This window comes from Lygodium microphyllum, chromosome 2 (assembly GCF_053477565.2).
Source record: "Lygodium microphyllum isolate KBCC chromosome 2, Lygodium_microphyllum_v1.1.10, whole genome shotgun sequence".
Lineage (NCBI taxonomy): Eukaryota > Viridiplantae > Streptophyta > Polypodiopsida > Schizaeales > Lygodiaceae > Lygodium > Lygodium microphyllum.
Window position 1 is genome coordinate 101,258,830 of NC_141136.1, and position 19,752 is coordinate 101,278,581.

The 19,752-nt window shown below is 38.4% G+C and overlaps 1 protein-coding gene across 3 annotated transcripts in view; it reads right to left on the reverse strand.

The window, feature by feature from the left end:
* The window catches only part of LOC148040097 (DNA photolyase), a 94,736-nt gene extending 84,984 nt beyond the window's left edge, over window positions 1-9,752 (reverse strand). For 2 of the 3 annotated variants that reach the window (XM_087696607.1, XM_087696606.1), the window contains exon 1: window positions 9,257-9,752. In XM_087696607.1, the coding sequence (XP_087552733.1) occupies window positions 9,257-9,617 (361 nt within the window). In that variant the 5' untranslated portion in view covers window positions 9,618-9,752. The remainder of the gene's footprint in view (window positions 1-9,256) is intronic. The other variant, XM_087696605.1, reaches the window with a different exon arrangement.
* Between the last annotated feature and the right edge of the window lie 10,000 nt (window positions 9,753-19,752).

Sequence of the window (19,752 nt, forward strand, 5' to 3'; positions counted from 1 at the left end):
CAATGTTTGCAAGTTTTGGGTCAAACGTCACTGCACAAGCATTCACTGTGCAAAATCACAGAAAATCCAAAAAGGGCTGACTGTTGTAGTGTCCAGAGATAGCTCCAGATTTTATGAATGTCAATCCAGAACTGATAGCAGGACTGCCACGTCACCACAGGAGGGCCTAACAGCTGTCACACTGTTCCAGAAGGTACTACCAGCTGTCCTATCTGATTTTAGGGTTTCAGATTGTCTGTCTGAGCAAAAACAACCTGCACCTATCTGCTTGAGCAAAAAACGACTTGCGCCTGCTTGCCTGAGCAAAAACAACCTATGCCTGTACCAAATTTAGGTTTCTGGCCTGTCAACTGATAGCAATCCAGCACACACATGACCCAAAAAGTGACCATCTGATGATTTTCTCACATCAAATGAGCTAGATCTAACTCGCACGGACTTTGAGAAGCACGCACACCTTGGCCGAAGATCTGATACCAGTTTGAAGGGGGCATGCACAATAGGAGTGCAATGTGTGCACCAGTAGAGAGTGCAAAGAGAGCAAAAACATGAGTAGGGTGTGTACCAATGTGGTATGCACAAAGAATAAAAGAATGTATTTATACTTAGGGTATGGTACACTTACACCTATAAGGGTGCGTTTACATGCACAAGTAAATGTATACACGGGAAGCATAACAAAGGGCCTTTACACCCAACACCCTATTTGCACCAATGGGAGGTAGGTGTTGGTTGTGCCCTGATCCTACTCATTTGGATCCTCCTCCCCAACCTCAATGTGCAATCAAAGAAGGCCACATCAGGCGTATGGCCTATCTAAAAATAAATCCCTCCACTCCCACTCTCCTCAATCCCATTGTTGTTCTATAGAAGCCTCCTCTAGTAAACCCAATATCTCCATACATCTACCAAACATGTGGCCAAGTCTAGGTCAACATACCACTTTCTCTTACAATGTGCCCATACTAACCAAAAACGTGTTTCACCAAGAATCTCAAAACATGTGAAACGGTTTTTATTTCATTTCACAAAATGGGGACACAAAATGTACAAAGGTTCGTGAAACAAATTTTTTAATAACATTTGTTTTATTTAAAAAAGCATGTGGACTCTTTTTGTTTTACAAATGTTTTTCCATGCCCTTCTCCTTGTGAGCCGGATCATCTCCTCCTACGGCTCTTCCTACTCTATTTCATTTCATAAAGCAAGGTCACAAAACGAAGAAGGTTTTTGAAGGGCTGCTTTTATTTAGAAAAACATATGGGCTGTTTTTCTTTTACAACCCCTATTTTTCCATGCCCTCCTCATTGCATGCCCCATCATCTTTGTTTGCAAATTAGTCAATCCATGTGTGAGTCTAGTTGTGTTTTAGTGGGATGTGCATTTCTTTTTTAGAGAGGATCAATGGGCACTAGTTATTTTATGGGTGATTGATTATTTTATGCATTTCTTGCCTGGTTGACCTATATTTTGGGTCCAAATGCTAGCTGACCTGATCTTGTTCTTTGCCTATTTATAGGTTGGGCTCCCTCCTTGTCAATTGCATTGTTAGCATACTCTATTACTTGTAGATCGTATTGGAGAGAGCGAGCCAATGCCAGTGCCCATTCAGTCAATGACTCATTATAGTATTCAACTCTCTTATGTCTTGGCATATGGACTCCATTTCCTGAGCATTCTTTCTTTGCATTATTCGTCTTTTTCTTTGTAGCCTTTCTTCTTTCTTGCATTGTGCAGTCTAGTATAGCGGTTTCACACACTTCCATTGCTGCACCCACTTCTGACATGGTATTAGACGTTCATGTTAGGTCTTGGAGTGCTTTTTTCCAATGTTGCAAGCTTGCCAACTGCTGTTGCTGATCTACCCTGCCTGCCACTACCCAGGTGGCCTGATTCTGGATCGATCCATTTCCAATCATCCACCACTTGCATTTTGTGAGCAGCAGCCTGAGTTTACATTTTCTGCATTATTTTAATCCTGTACAGCTGCATTTAATGCTGGTACTGCCTGTGTTTTCATTACAGCAACTGCCTGCATTTTCCTGTTTCTAGCCTGGCACAGGCTGGCACAGGCTGGGTGACAATATTTTCAAGCTTTTCTCAATGTCTACTAGCTGTAATGTTCGTGCTTGAACAGATTCTGGCTGTATTTGATCATATTTTCCCTATCTCAGCAATTATTTTTGTGATCAGTTGTCTATCCACTGCGTGTGAACTCATGATACATACAGTTTGTGCGGTGTTATGGCTGTACTCTCTCTTTGCAGTCTCTCTTCTTTCTTGTGTTGTGTGGTCTATTACAACAGATGTACACGCTTCCATCACTGCATCTACCCCTCCATCTCTTCCTACTCTGCCTCTTCCTAATCCTCCACCTCCTTCTCTACCTTGGGCCTCCACTTCCTCTAGCAAAAAATGCCTCCCCACAAGAACTTTGTACATGCATGAATATCAGTTTTTACTTTTACTTTGCATCGTGTATTATATGTGCATTGTAGCCTATATGTTGTGATTTGTGAGTTATGAATGCTAACTTCTAAATGAGTAGGTGAAATGGATGTTTTTGTTTTAGGCTTTAGACTCTTGCCTCTAGGTGAAATGAACATTTTCATTTTATGGATCTATTTTCTTTCTATAATATAACCATATATTGATCATTTTTCTTTCTCTAATATAAAAAATAAACAGTAATTATTTTTTGAAACCTCAAAACTTCAAGGTAGCTAACAAAATGAAAAGTGAAATGAAACCTTGAAACATCGAAACAAGACCAAACATTTCGGGTAACTATGAATGTGCCACTACTTATCCTCTGTCTAAAGCATCCTCTAAACTCTTTATGTGGTCCAAGTCCGCTTGTTGGAGGCGTCAATCCTCTTCAACCAAGAAAGTGAATGTCCTGTCTCTACTAGTCATAATGAAACCAACCTTCCTTCCGTGGAGGAGTGGTAATGACCTGATTATAACTTAATTACATCAAGCAATAATTAATGAAATGCTGAAGAGCAAACATTTACCGATCAATCTTGGACATTGAACACTGTGTTGGCCCCAAAACTAGTGCCCCTTCAGTATTTCTTTTTCTTTAATTGCATTGAATTCAAATACAATGGGATTCCTTCAATCCCCTTCGCAATCCAAAAGCCCCTTGCTGTCAATAATGACCAATAAGTCTTCAGATTAATTTGCTAGTGCAATTGGCCTTCACCAACTCCTTGGAAAATGAAAATTGCCCCAAATTAGAATGATGGCTAGTCCCTCACTTGAATCTTCCTGAGAATTAATTCTCAACCCCAAAAATTCAAGTCTTGAGGCTTCAATCTCTTGGCATGCTTCCCAATGTTGCTGTCAAACCCTAATTTCTGCTGTAAATTAGGGTTTACAACAGAGAAAATGCAATTTCTTAGCCTCAAAGGACTAGAATGCTGAGATCTTCAGGGCAAGGTTGGAAAATGGTTGGCAAGTGAGAGAATGCTGAATAGAGAGAAATTTTAGACTTCATCACGAGAAAATTAAAAAAATCAATCGTTGCCTTATCTAGATAGCCATAAAAGCTATCTCCATTGATGTAACACACCGCATATGATGTTTATTTGGCTGAAACTATGAGAGTGCACAACAGAAAGAGCAAAGTGAACACAGAGAGAAGAAAGAGACAATAGGAGAGAGAAGGAACAATGTGGCTGCAATGGCTAAAGGCACAAGGCTGCAATAGTCAGGCCAACACAAAGCTCTACACATCAATGTGGATGCCATATGGTAGCAAGGGGATGAGAGAACGAGGAGGGTTGGCTAATCACGAAGAATCGATTATGGATAGTGGATGATGAGAGTGGGAGAGCATGCCACCTATTTAAAAGGCAAAAAAGGAGGCATCGATGAAGAAAAGCAACCAAGGAGCAAGACCCTCTCTCCATAGAAAAATCCAATCAAACAAAAGGCCACCAAAGGGCAAAGGAAACAAAGAGGCCTCAAAACAGATCGCTCTAAAAAACTCAAGTCGGAAATAGGTGAGCCAAGCCTCTAACCCAATGAGAAGTCAATTGTAAGGAACTATCAAAGGCACCATAAGCTACATAGAAACATGGACCAAGGGCCAAGGTGGAGGGGATGGTGGCTTGATGACGAAGAAAAGAGGTTGCCGCATAAAAGAATGACCCAAAGTGGATTGAAAACCTTGAAGAAACTCCTCACAATCCTGGGTAGCTCGCTCTAAAACAACCGCATCACCAATATTGTACCCAACTAAAAGGGATGGGAGGCACAAGGGAACCACCAAAGGAGATGGCAAGGGATGAGATGGAACCTGTGGGATAAATGGTGCACAATCGAGAACAAGTGTGGCAATAAAAAGCTACCTCGAAGGGCCTTGCACAAAGGAAGGGGAATGGAGCATAGATAGCCCCCTCCTGCCAACCTGTCACAAAAGTGGCTCCTTTAGAAGAATCCTCAACAAAGACAGTCGGCTCGATGAAGAAGACATGGGTCCCAAGACTAGGAAGATACTGAGAGGAGAGAAAAGCCCAAGTCCAGAACATGCAGGACCTCAAAAACAGAGCTCGATGAATGGTCAAACAATAGAGGCAAGGTGCCAACACCACCAATAGACACTAAAGAAATGTCACCAACAGTGATGTCACCCTTTGGCAGACGAAGATCCTGTAATAAATCACCTTGAGGAGTCATATGACTCGATGCACCACTATCAATGAGCCACGATTGCTCAAAAGACTAGACAGTTGAATAAGGCTCCTCCACCTGATAAATGTGTAGAATCGCGAACTCAATGGTAATAGCAAGTGACAAAGAAGAGATACACAAAGGCTCCGATGTAGATCCACACTTTGCTCCCGGACAAAGATGACCATATTTCCTCCAACACTTCTCGAGGTGCGAGGTCTTCCCACAATGAGGACATGTGGGATATCCTCTACGCTTCCCCATAAAATTTATATCACAGTCGAAAGATGACTCAAAATTCTTCCCCTCCCCTTTCTTCTACTTGACTTGTCCTGTACATGGAGATAAAGCCACATAAGCACAACCATGTGCATGGGCTCCACAAGAATTTGGCTCACTACGACGCTCATAGATATAGAACACATCATATGCGAGTGATGAAAGACGTGAAAGAAGTGTCACAGCTAGATCCTCCAAAGACATATCCATACCAACAAATGAAAGCTCATCCTAAAGCTCCTCCGTCCTGTGGTGGATGTGATCCCTCATCCTTGAGGAATTTGCAACAGAAAGCTCTCGTAGCTTCAACTCAAGAGATAATCAATCCCCGAATGTTTGGATCCAAATGAGAGATGCCAATCTCCTCTAAATCTCTTCGGTAGTGCAGATATGTCTAACATGCACGATCATACATTCAACGGATCCCATAAAGCTGCCAAATCTACGATCACACGATCATGAGAATCCACACTAGGGTGTGGTATAGGAAAAATCCCAAACGTCACAATTATCAAGGAGACACTCCATGCAACACGACCATAGAGGGTACTTCGTCCCATCCAACTTGTCAAACGTGATGAATAGAGAGGGTAGGACTAGCACCTACTCAGGAGATGCCAACAATACTGGCGAGGACTAAAAGCCCCATAAAAATATAACAAGAAAGAGTGATAGGACGGTGGTCAGACTAAACAGTCGCAAACCACACAATGCCCCACAGCATACATGTCAGTCATAGAAGTCTCAACTATTGTAGTAGCTATGGTAGCCTTCTCTCTATCTCGCTCAGCTTGCACAAGGCTAGAATGACCCCTCTCTCTATCCCCCAACCTCAAAAACGTATTTCCCATCTGCATGGGGGCAAATTTTGCTAAGTTTCAACCTTCCAAATTCAATTTTCAGCATTTAATTTTCAGCTCCCAAGTGTTCCTAAGTTTTCTTTAGCCCACACATTGGCATTAAAGAGCACAGTTTTCCCTTCTTTTTTCTGTTATTCCGAGAACAGACAGTTTTCCTTTTCAAATGCACTGTTCTTAATAAAAGGCAGAAATGCAGCTTTTCAGTTAATTTTGGAAAATGAATATTAAACCAGTGGTTTAATTACAGTACATCGAGAGTTTACTGTGCCACATTATCATGCCACATCAAATCATGATGACGCATCATCATGTTTACAGCCAAATGAGTTGCCTCCAAATGCTCTTTCTCAACTATGAGATTTTTATGAACAAATTCAATTTGTGCTAGAAACCCTTATACCTCAAGTTCATTATTTAGCTAGACTATCCACAGTGGATTGTGAGGCAACATGATGATCACAGGGCCGATAGGGCAGCAAAGCCTTTCACCTGTGCAGCCTTGATGATGAAGTTGGCAGTCATAGCAGGCTGCAACTGCAGTAGGGCAGGTCTAGACACAGCAATCCAAATAACAAGGAGCAGCATGATGATCACCAGACAGCAACATGGATGATGAAACAACTGACAACAATACAATGGATCACCAAACAGCAGGGCAGCAATGCCTTTCTCCTATGCATTTTGAGATGTTGAGAGGTGTGGCAGCAACAGAGATGGCAAAGCAGGCTGAATGACAGCACTTGCAACAAAGGTACCAACTAACCATGACAGTGAAATGTTGGGATGAAGAGAGGGCAGACCTTTGGTCCCCTTTTATGGAACTATCAAGACTTCTTGAGTTTTTGGATTTTAGTTCTTATTTATTCTATTTTCCTTTTGGGGTCCTACAAGAGCCAAATCATTTGGCCAATGATCAAGGATTAATTTTGACCTGATGTTTCATACCGTAACACTACCGTGCTTTACGATGCTACAATCATTTCATTCAATCTATGCATTTGCAAATGTTGCTTGCTTATTAGTATAATATTTTCTCTAGTGAATTACCTATATGAACCACTTTGAAGATGATTAGAAATCAGCCCTTGTTCCTTCAGAAACAGACCCCTAAGTTCGCTCAATGTAGGTAGAATTCCCAAACATTTTGCTCCATCTTTGACCCCTTGTCTTGTCCTTGTCAGCCCCTTTTGAAAGTTTCTCTTTCAGATCTTAAACTGAAATAATTTCGAGGCTCCATGCATAAGCTTGTGTGGAAGTGGAATCGGCACAGACCCTTACAAAAGTGATTGTGTACCATCCAACCTTAGAAACACATATTACAAGGTTCTTTACAAGCCTTCCCCAGCGGGTGCGTTCCACTGTCGTGGCCATTCTAGTCATTTGATCAAAGCTCATCTGCTTAAACCCAAGAACCATCCAACCCCCAAAGCATAGTGAGAGAAACCACCCAAGCCCCTCTAAAGGACTAAGATAGCTGTCAAATGTTGAGTGCTAAGGTGACTTAAACTGTAGACTGTAGGGGCAAGTAATATCTCAAACATCAATCTAGAGGCAAGTTCCACTTCTAACAACCCTTTCAATCTCTTACTGGTTTTGAGATGCAATTTGAAATCCCCGAAAATCCACATAGAGAAGCCACAACTCTTTTAGAGTGAAAACCTACCATGAAGTTAAACAGTGAAGAGGAAAGAATCTGAAGCTTGCAAGGATGAGAGGCAAATTTATCCAAGTCAAAGAAAGCCCACATCCAAGAAGCAGTAAGGGTGGGCTCTGCCATGGCATCCACCAGTGCATGGAGAGGGAAAGGGCAAGTTAACACTAGCCATTATGCAAGTTGATTGACTTATACGTGACATGACTCTAAGATAGACTGGTGTAGGCATGGGCCTAACTAGGAAATTAATATGAACCCACCAGATAGCGTTGATCCCATAGCTCACGGGACACTTACCTCACAAGGAATCTTCTCTAACAATAACTACCGTCAGTAAATTTACCTTTCCAGTAAGAATGGGGACAACTCTTCCTTCTAACTTTACCTTGGTTAAAATGCCAACCTTCTCTTCCTCACCATCATAAGTTTGTGTGGACCAATGAATAAGGTATTGAACTGGGCTTATGTCTCTTCCCTAATAAGAATTCTGGTCAACACATTTACCTTTCAAGTGGAAATTTTGGGCAACTCTCTAGTATAACTTTACCTTGGTTCTTCGCCCATCATGAATTTATGAGGGCTAATGAAAGGGTGGTGCACTTGTTATGTTAGTCACCAAGAATAAATAATTTCTTTTCAAAGCCACAATGCCATTTTATCTTGGATGTATTCTACTCTGAGCTTTGGGGAAAATGTGGATCATGTGTAAGAGACAATAGTTAGTTCATTCATCACTCACCTCGGCCCCATTTTTCAAGCAGCACTCCATTGAACACATAACTTGGCCTGCAGGCCGTTGGCATCACAGCCCTGGTTCTGGCCACGATTTCCTTTGTACTTGCCTACGCCAGTACAAGTTCCTCTCCATTTGACACACTTTTCCTCGGCACACAATTGGCTTCCAACTTTACGTACACAAAGGGCCTGGCTTGTTTAGACTCGCCCCAGGTCTGTGAGTTCTTCATCTAAATCTGCTTCACTTTCCTCTCCTTCAACATCATCATCTTCTTCTCGTTTGCCTCTTTACGCCTCAAGGCTCTCTCCACTTGTTCCACCAGCACCTTTCTTCACTCTAACTCAACTCCTCTTCACTCAAACTTGACTCATTTCCTCTTTCGAACTTTTCTCCTTGATACAGATTGCCTCTGCGGCACTCCTTTCTCACTTGGCACAGGCTAACTCAGCAGCATCTTCACTTGACTCAGCACGAATTGCACCTCAGTCATCTTCACATTCGCAGCAGAAGCACTACATCCATTTGATTCTAATTCCCCCCCAACATCTCAACTGTTGCAAGGCACGCACCATGTTCACCAGCAATCTACTCTTTTAACTCCCTTTCCATATCTAGGGCCTCCCACTCGCCCTCTTCAATCAAGTCTTCAATCCAATCGTCTATTTGTGAATGCCCTGTATATCACGCACATGAGAACACACAGAAGCACATACATGAGAGCACAAGAGCATTTGAAGGCATGAGAGAAGTCACAATGGCCCAACATGAGGGCTAAACATCTCATTCACAACCATAGAGTATATACAAGACTAGCTGGGGGCATTGTGAGGGATCGTTCTTGGTCTGCCAAGTGAGGGATTAGCTATCAACCTGCTATTCTCTCTCTCTCTCTCTCTCTCTCTCTCTCTCTCTCTCTCTCTCTCTCTCTCTCTCTCTCTCTCTCTCTCTCTCTCTCTCTCTCTCTCTCTCTCTCTCTCTCTCTCTCTCTCTCTCAAGTTTAAACATGTGGAACGACTGGAGTAGCCGTAGTAGGAGTCCATGACTTACCACGCAGTAAGGAGGGATCCAGAATGTAGAGCGGTACGATTGAATCGTAGCTATCTGCAGCCATTAAGCCCGGATGATCGTCGATTCGCAAGTCTTTCTTAAACCATATGATAGCAGTGCGGCTGCCTGTTGCACCATTGTCATTGGCATTGGCAGTAGCGGCGTATGTCAGCCGCTGGCCCTGGAAGGGCCTCCTCTGTGCATTCACGAACGCATATCGCGGGAAGCTGCGAGCAAACCCTTGAATGAAGGAGCAGTTGCAACACACTGCGAAGAAATCATCGGTTCTCTTCCCATCGCTACTCCTGGCTGGTAGCGCAGCAACACAAAAGGCCACCGGCGCAGCGGGGTAGCCATACATGCTGCTGCGGCTCGTGCTCTTGCCGGATGGCGCACATGAACTGCAGGCTAGGCCTCTAATTGAAGAGTATGTCCTCCCAGAAACTGACACGTGGCAGCATGCTAGACATTGTTTTTCCGACTAGAGGTGCGGTACGAGCCTCTTCTCACCTCGTGGATGGAGGCCATTGCTCACGATAAACATTTTGGTAGCACATATAAAAACCTTTAACTCAATTTTTACACGTGTAGCTTAAGACCATATGTTTTTTAGCTTTTTTCTCTTTTTTCTTTCAACCCCTCTTTTTATCATATTTTTTCTTACAAGACTATGCTTTTTTTTCCCACAATACTATGCTTTTTCGTTTAGAGATTACATTGCTCTTTCGTTTACAAGACTACGCTTTTTCATTCTCACTTCGTTTAGCATACCTCTTTGTGGGCTATTAGTCCTCGAGCTCAACTCTACTCGCTCCTGGCTATGTAGATTTTGTGTGCTCGTCTCGGCACTATGGCTTATCTACACACCTCTTGCTTCTTTTGTTCTCTCTATAGCAAGGGTCAAGGACAATGTCCTCCAGCTCGTCCTTGGCCATCCTGCTTCTTTACCTACTCTATAACACATGCTCTATGGTGGCCTTCTTCACAAACGAGCACTTGTCAAATAGGTATTGCTCCTTGGTTTATTGAAAAGCTTCTTTCTTGCTTACATAATATCCTTTAGGATCTCACAAGGTGTTGTTTTGTGGCGCTCCGTAGCACTTTGCTCCATGTGCTACCATCCATCACGCATCAACTCTCCATCTAGGTTAGTGAACACTTCTTGTCAATATACATTACATTGATGTTGACGTTTCTTGCCTCGTCAATTCCGTCATTCATCTTGTCATTTCATCATGTCTCCTCGTTGATATCCAATGAATTGATCACGTCAATGTAATAAACATACTAATTAGTTCACATCAATTAATAAACGTAGAAATTAGTAACTTTACTTAGTTATTAATTAATAAATTTTAGTTCAAGACAACTAATAAATATAATAATTAGAAATGTTACCTAGCAAAAGGTTTAGTTTCTATCATTTTTATTTCAGTAGTTAGACTCATGTTAGTTAAACTTATTACTAGTATTAGCAATAGTTAATTAGTTAAACTTATTAGTATTATTATTATTTAATTAGTTAGACTTATGTAGTATTAGTAGCAGTTAATAGTTAATTATTAGTTGTAGTATTAGTAGTTAGACTTATTAGTAGTATTAGTAGTTATAGTATTATTAGTTAATTACTTAGACTTATGTAATATTAATAGTATTTGTAGTAGTTAATAGTTAATTAGTAGTAAAATGAAAGGAAAAGAAAAAGATCATTTGAACACATGAAAAAAATGAAAGCATAACAATCTTTCAAATATACTAGAAAAAACAAAACTGTATTTTTTTTCAACAAATGGCATATTTTGAATGGACAGAGGAATGGCACCTTCCCTCATAATATTTAAATACAAAGAGACCTATGCCAACTCTTCAACATGTTATATAGTATGTTTTTTTATTTCATTTATTTTTGAAAATATTATTAATATTTATTTCTTTTAATTTTTATTAATTTTATTTATTTATTTAAATTACTATAAAATGAAAGAATTGAAATTCGTCATTCTTGCACGTAAAAGAGATAAACTAGCCTTATATATATATATATATATATATATATATATATATATATGTAATTACGAAGTATAGCATCTTGTTTTCATGAACAAGTGTAGTGTAGCTGAATGATAAAAATGTATTGTTCTCACCAGTATCAGCATCAATGGATGCTACACAAAAAGAAAAGTCGTTGGATATCCTTCAGGACTTCTAGAAAAATTAAAACTATGGCTTGTAGAAAAACATCATTAAAACCCTTTATTACAACTTGGTACAACATAGACAATTTTGAATAATCTTGGGCAATAAAATGTGAAAGCATCATTGGAACACTAACAATGTGTGCATTCTATAGTATGGTCACAATGCAACATAATGATGTCATCTCACAAAAGAACGATGCATCTACAGAAGAAATACAAGTAACAACACCTTTGCCAAGCACTATTCTCATCCTTGCATGCTAATACAACACAGTCAACATGATGATAATGAAATGTCAACCATGTTGTGCGAACAAACATAGAAATAAATACATTGTCTCACTATTATCGGACTACACAAAACAAAATCTCAATGCAAAGTTATTATAGCTTTAACTCTCGAGTATCATTGATACATCCATCTCAATCTCCAAAACGACCTCAACAATTGCAAATGGAACCTTGGACCATTGATCGATTCTCGACAATCTTCTAGTCGCTTGGAATGATATATCGCTTTCACAGTCATCTACTAGAATTGACTTGACTACATCTAATATTGGGGATGTGTTCGCTTTCAACATGCTATATAATCCAGTGATCCAGAAGTACATGGCTATAGCAAGACGTCCACATCTAAGGACAGGGCTTTGCATCCTCAACAGGTAATCCATAGAAAGGATTCTAGAGCTCCATCATGAAAGCTCTCTTTTCGACCCAATGCTGCGAGCAAAATACAAGAATGAAAGAGGTTATAGTTTGCTCGATAATATAATCGAGCCAAGTCGACAACACGCATTCCAATCAACATAAGTTTGCATGCATCATACTATGAAATAATAACCGTCTCATACAAAGAACTGCAATGTTTAGGATAGACAGCTTGCCTACAAGAACCTTGCCCTCACCTTGGAAAATGCAGTGTTTCCGTTCTTATTCCCACTTGGCCATGGTACCTACGATAGCAACATCTATCTTAGTGAATACATCAAGATATGGGCATCAACCATATTCTCTGTGTACACCTTACGCAAGCCTTATATCTTGATTCTATACCAACAAAAACAGGCTGTCTTGATCATGAATAGTACAAGCACAACTTACCTACAAAGGGACATCGACAACTACAAGCATGCAAACAATAACAATTCCAATGCGAAGGTCATCAGGCACATCCTCTGTTATAACATTCCCGTTTCAATATCGAGATCCCCATCTTGGCATCAATGTAACTTTGGGGACCTTATCACAATGGTCAATGTATGGGGCATGACTCATTTCTTCCTTATGTTCATTGTAGATGAGGTTACCAATACAAGGTGGGCCAAGATCAACAAGTTAAAATGCATTGCAAAGAAGTTTAATTCTGAATTCTCATGGAAAGACTACCCTATCGAGTGCGCCATCCTCTTCTACACTAGGTTCTACCTTTTCTACATCCACTCAAATTCTCAACAACAAATGAGGTCTTACATCAAATGACAATATCAAAATTGGTACACAACCTTCTACAAACTTTACAACCTTCATTTTTACTTGAAACAACAACATTAATTCATATGCACTTAACATGTAGGACTCCTCAAATACATGCTCGATAGACTCAAACTTGAGTATGAAGACTCAATTTACAATCCATTATGAACAAGCACGGCCCAAGCACTTATGGACATAAGAATAAACAGCATCAAAACATACCCAATTGAGTTGATGTACTATGGATTTAACATCTCACTTAACTAGTTGGTAGAAGTCACGAAAAAAGAGACATACTAGAATATTACATTAAAAAGAACCACTATAATCACGATCGTCATAATCTTGCAATAACGATCAAGAAGGTCACATACCTATTGAGCAAAGAGGTCTACACCTAGAAACACGGTTCCAACTTTGATCCATTTAGCAACATAAGCTATGTAACATGCAAGTTCTTAAACACAACTTCTTCTCAAACATTTTTTTTAAAAACTAACAATATCAACTTTTCTCATAAAAATGCAAACAAAAGCAAACCAAGAAGAAACCAATCTTTTGCTAGTGCCAAACTTGCAGCTTCAATCACTACAAGTCTTGCCACCAACTCAAGTACTTCCATGTCATTCAGCACCATATTCAACCAAAATCCATAAGCCAGTCCAAAAGCACCAATGCAAAGACACAAAAGTAAGTACTTCATCTATAGCATAAGATGTAAGAAAAATGGTAAGGAGCATGTAGGGCCGACGACTAATATCAAGAAAAGAATCCAACAACACCAAAGAAATCTCGTTAAGAAAATGAAGAAAGACCATGAAACATTCCAGCCATTCGAGGATAACTTCGAGGTTAACATAGAAGCAATAGTTGATAGCATAGACAAGGCTAGGCATTTTGAGCAGGCCGCCATTCATAAGAAAAATGCAACTGTGATAGGGTACAATAACCTGCACGGAGACCCAACAAGATGTAAAATGTATCATTTTTTGAAGAGAAGAAACTCATTTAATATAACAAAAAAAATGTAAATGTTCAAACTCGTGATCATTGACTCGAACTATATAAACATACATATTCTCTTTTCAAGATTCTTCATGTATTGAAAAATTTGCAAATCTTATCTACAAATGTACTTCACTTTAAAACATGTCACATGTCTAAACACCATCAGTAAAACTACTACATAATAAACATGCAAGAATTGCATATGGAACTTCATACTCCTTTACTTAGCTGAACATGTCAACCTAGTGGAATCAAATTGCATACATTTGAGATTTTTGTAACAAAAAATGTTGGAAAGTTAAAAGTTTTAAACCTTCTTTCTTAAATTTTTGGAGGGTTTTTCAAATTCTTTGCAATTCATTTTACATTAAACCTCAATTTTTCATTAGCACTAATAGAGGGGTGCACACCTCCACAAGTGCCACTAAGACCAGTTATGCACTGGGAAAAAGCTTCCATCTACCCTCAAAACTATCTAAAAATTCCATTACATATTGGGGTGTGGACAATTTGTTCAAGATGATGTGGTTGGCCCACTGGTTGAACCTCATGGCTTTGAGACTATTGGCTGTAGGTTCAAACCCTGCCAATGACATTATCCACTCTTTTTAATAAAGTGGATTGTCTTTTCCACTTAGTTGTGAGCTTGACCCATGGGCGAGGACTCCATGCCCACATTTCATTACTCGGATGTTGTGGACTAAGTCACTCATTGATATGTCAACTGAACATTCCTTCATTTGACACAATGAACTGACCATTCAAGCCAATGTGTAACCAGCCTAAATTCCTTTCCTACCATAGAGGAATTGGTGCCCTGAAAAATAGGATGACTCTAAACATGTTGCATCATCCTTCGTTCCAACAGTGCCTTGGTCCATTCTCCAACCTACCATGGCAACCATTGGCATGACCTAATACCACATTGATGCCCATTCACTCTTCTTGTTGGGGAGCATGTATAGATCCAAGTAGGTATAGCTTTTTTGCACAAGTCTTTGTCTCTTCATTCTGCTTCATATCAGCCTTGCATATCATGCTTTCCTCTCACAAAGGTTTCCTAAAGGTGTTGCATGTTTTTTCACATCAAACGTACAATTTTTGCTCTATTTTTCACTTGTAAACCTAGTGGTGGCATAGACTGTGTGTCATTTGCTTCCATTGACTTTGAAAATTGAACCATCAAATTCGTCCCATTAAATGGGTTGCAAACAAATAGCTTGAAGAAATTATAAAATCCATGTATTGTTGTGTGTACAATTTTATTTTTAATAGCAGCAACATGATGTCGTAACATGTATAGTTTTGTTATCTTTGATTTTGTAAGTTTTAACAAGGAAAGGAAGAAATCACATGTAGAAACATATCATTCGGAAACTAACATTCTGCAACACAGCCACACAATAGTAGACATTGTTGACTTAGGTTCTCATTTGGGAAGAGGTCATTTCCCCATGAATGCTTGTACTATTGTAATAACATTAATAGTGGTTGCTTCCCAACCAAATTATGAGCTTACCAGTGCATTTTTTATTTTCCCTCATTTATTCAAGTCACTCAAATGGACAACATTTGAATGATGATTGATATCTACATTTGAAAGCCCTTGAAACCTACATAATCACATGACACAACATGAGGCCTTGATTCTTGTTAAGTAAACCCCAAGCAATAGCAATGTTTTCCTAGCATGTTTGTCTCTTGCATTGAGTTATCCATTGTGCATGCAGAGGTAGTGGAACTATCCCAAGTATCTAATAAGGTAGATTCCATGCTACTAGAATAGGCCACTGATGCATCAAATCTCTAGGTGCTACAAAGAATTGCTAGCGACCTCCAAGAGCCTCATTTATTTGACTCATTTAGATGGACAATATCATTAATTTGAAATAGAAACATCTAACAAGTAGCCCTCTATAGCCTCCTTTGCATAAAATTAAACATCTTGCATCTCAACTTATCAAATATAGTGTGTGTACATAACTCAATCTATGGGTCTAGATTCTCTATTTTATAACTTAAATTGTGCATTATCAAGCTTGTAATGACTACACTAATGCGTACAACCTAGGATATTGCAACCCACATCTGTAAGGTGAATAGTGTTCAAGGTATTAATTTGTTAAAGCTTTAGCCTTCAACAAAAATGGCCACTAGATTCTCAACATTTTTGGTCTCATGTGTGTACTTTAAAGTTAATGAATTCCACTTATTAGTTCTACATCCTTTTATGTGTGTTTTATTAATTTCAATATCATTTTATCTTAGGTGTATTTTCTATTATATAGTTTTGAGATTATGAAAACGAGCTGCTTGATTTTGCTTTCAAATCACTCCATTGCTCTAGACTTTCATCAGTACACGCTCTTTCGTATTACAATCAAATCTTTTTTGACTGTAAGTGATTTGAAGGCAATTAACTTTGTTGTTTAGTTGTATGTGATTCTTTTGGTATTTTATGGCTTTACTCCTCCTCAAGTTTGCATCACAAGTCAACAATATCGAGTGATGGTAACATTATGCTTAATGCATCCTTTGACTGCCAACAAACTTGCTATCATTGTTGTTAAAATGTGCATCTGTGAGTCCTTGAATGGGCTTGGATCAAAGTAACAACATTCTTGGAACATCCAACAAGTTAGAGAGTTGCTTCTGACTTGTACGTCTCATTGTGCTTTGCTTATTCATGGAAGCATGCTTTAACTTTGAGCATATCATGGTTTGGTAATTCGTGGGGAAGGGCAAGAAGCAAGTTTTTTGAGTGAGCTTTAGAGCAAGTTTTTTTTGGCAACCCCTGTATTCTTATTCCACATAGTTTACTTATTGTAGCCTTAGATGTATCCACCTCCAATTCCACTTCCACTTCCACCGCTGCCGCCGCCCAGCTCTACCACCACCACCTTTATTCTCTCTCTCTCTCTCTCTCTCTATATATATATATATATATATATATATATATATATATATATATATATATATATATATATATATATATATACACATACATATATACACATATATACATATGTTAGTAGCTCATTCTCTCTGTCTATGCCTCTCTTCTCTCACACAACACACAATCGCTCCCCCCCCCCCCCTCTCTCAACCCAAAAATGATTTGTGCTAGCACTCTGAATTGATAGAATCTGTATTATATTGTATTATGAAAGGTGTTTCAACAAATCGTTCTCTCTCTCTCTCTCTCTCTCTCATGTTTGCAATATGGAAACATTTGTACAAGCACTCTAAATCGATAGAGCTTGTATTACATTGGATTGTGATATGTGTTGCAATGAACAATTCTCTCTTTACTAATATATATAGCGTTCTCTCTCTCTCTCTCTCTCTCTCTCTCTCTCTCTCTCTCTCTCTCTCTCTCTCTCTCTCTCTCTCTCTCTCTCCTCTCTCTCTCTCTCTCATTTACAACACAAAACTATTTGTGCAAGTACTCTAGGTTTGACATAATTTATTATACATTGGATTATAATATGTGTCGCAATAAATAGTTCACTCTTTACATGTAGATTCACACACACACACATACATTTACAATATAAAATAATTTTTGCAAGCAATTTGGATTTAGATTTATATTACATTGACCTGTGGCAAATGTACTATTATTCCACAAACTGATAGACAATGATAATAATAGATTTATCATAAATTTGATCATAGCTAACCAAGCTAGGTATGTCTATGTTTTCTCAACAAAATAAAATGCATCTGCTCTAAGAATTAGCAAAGTCTTTACTTTGCTAGTCACACTATGGGCGACGTTAAAAAAGTTCTCTTTCCAAATATGAGATGTAAGTTCTCTACGGTAAGCATAGGTTGGTGTATAAACATGTTTACATTTGCATCCATTCTAAATACTCACTAAACATTTTTCTTTGTACATGGCTCTAGTAATCTCATTAAATATTGATTTTAAAAAAACTCATTATTAAGATTGCACATTTGTAGATTATATTGTTGTGGTGGCAAGAAGGGATATTGATATAAATTCAATACTTAATCAATATGCTTAATGAGAGAGAGAGAGAGAGAGAGAGAGAGAGAGAGAGAGAGAGAGAGAGAGAGAGAGAGACCATCATCTTTATCTTTCATTGTGCATATCTTTGCTAACTTGACATTATGTTGTTATAATATTAATATTCTTAGGTTATAAAATATAGTTATACTTATTTGAACTAATCACATGTGGGTACATGTGTGTGTGCGTGTGTTAAGACTTCCAATATACACACATAAATATATGCACATATACATATGTATACATAGTTATCCTTCTTGGATTGGTAAAAATAAGTATAAATTCAATACTTAATCAATATGCTTAATGAGAGAGAGAGAGAGAGAGAGAGAGAGAGAGAGAGAGAGAGAGAGAGAGAGAGAGAGAGCATCATCTTTATCTTTCATTGTGCATATCTTTGCTGACTTGACATCATGTTGTTATAATATTAATATTCTTAGGCTATAAAATATAGTTATACTTATTTCAATTAATTACATGTGGGTACATGTGTGTGTGCGTGTGTTAAGACTTCCAATATACACACATAAATATATGCACATATACATATGTATACATAGTTATCCTTCTTTGAACCAATCATATGTGTGTGTTTGTATGTGGGCATATTAGGACTTCCAATATACACGCATAAATACCTGCACACATACATATGTATATATATTAATGAGAGAGAGGGAGAGAAAAAGAGTTTTTTAGTGACAATAGTTTTTGAATAAGAGAGAGATATAGAAATAAATTCTTAATGAGATACACATTAATACTACCTTAGATCCCCTCCTACATTAATAGCCTTGGATCTTTACACACACACACACACACTCTCTCTCTCTCTCTCTCTCTCTCTCTCTCTCTCTCTCTCTCTCTCTCTCTCTCTCTCTCTCTCTCTCTCTCTCAATACTACAATATTAACTTTGGGCCTTTCTTACACATTAATAGCTTTGAATTTTTATCAAAATACACATGCACACACACACACATACACAGACACAATCTCTCTCTCTCTCTCTCTCTCTCTCTCTCTCTCTCTCTCTCTCTCTCTCTCTCTCTCTCTCTCTCTCTCTCTCTCCTTGTGGCTTTAAGAAATTCTAGCAACTCTCTCCTATATTACCACAATACTACATTTGGATTTCTCCTATATTAATAGCTTTTGACATTTATCAAAACACATACACACATGCATGTTCTCTCTCTCTTTCTGTGTGTGTTTGTATAGCTTTTAAAAATTCTTTTAACTTTCTCTTACAATACTACATTTGGGCCTTTTCTATACATTAATAGCTTTGGATCCTTATCAATACACACACACACACACACACACACAACACTATATATAACACACACACACACACACACACTCTCTCTCTCTCTCTCTCTCTCTCTCTCTCTCTCCAACTTGAGATCAACTTCCTCTATTTAAAAGTTTTTAGCCCAAATACAATTAAACTAAAAAGTCACATTTTGATTATAATTTGACTAGTATAAAACTTTTTTAAATCTTTGATAAGTCTTTATTTTCCATATACACAATGCAAAAAGACAACAACCATTACATGTTATGTTAATTATTAGTTTTCTATGTTAAGAGAAAAAAAGCCCCAAAAGAGAGAACTCCTTTTTGTTCATAAGGTCCAAACATCTCGATATAGTTCATTAAAAAAGTCTCAATCTACTACGTCTCATATTAAAATATATAATAAATATACACATAATTTGATTTTCCTAATTAGTAATTATTTTTAATCTCTTTTCTCTCATCAAATATTATTTTAAAACTT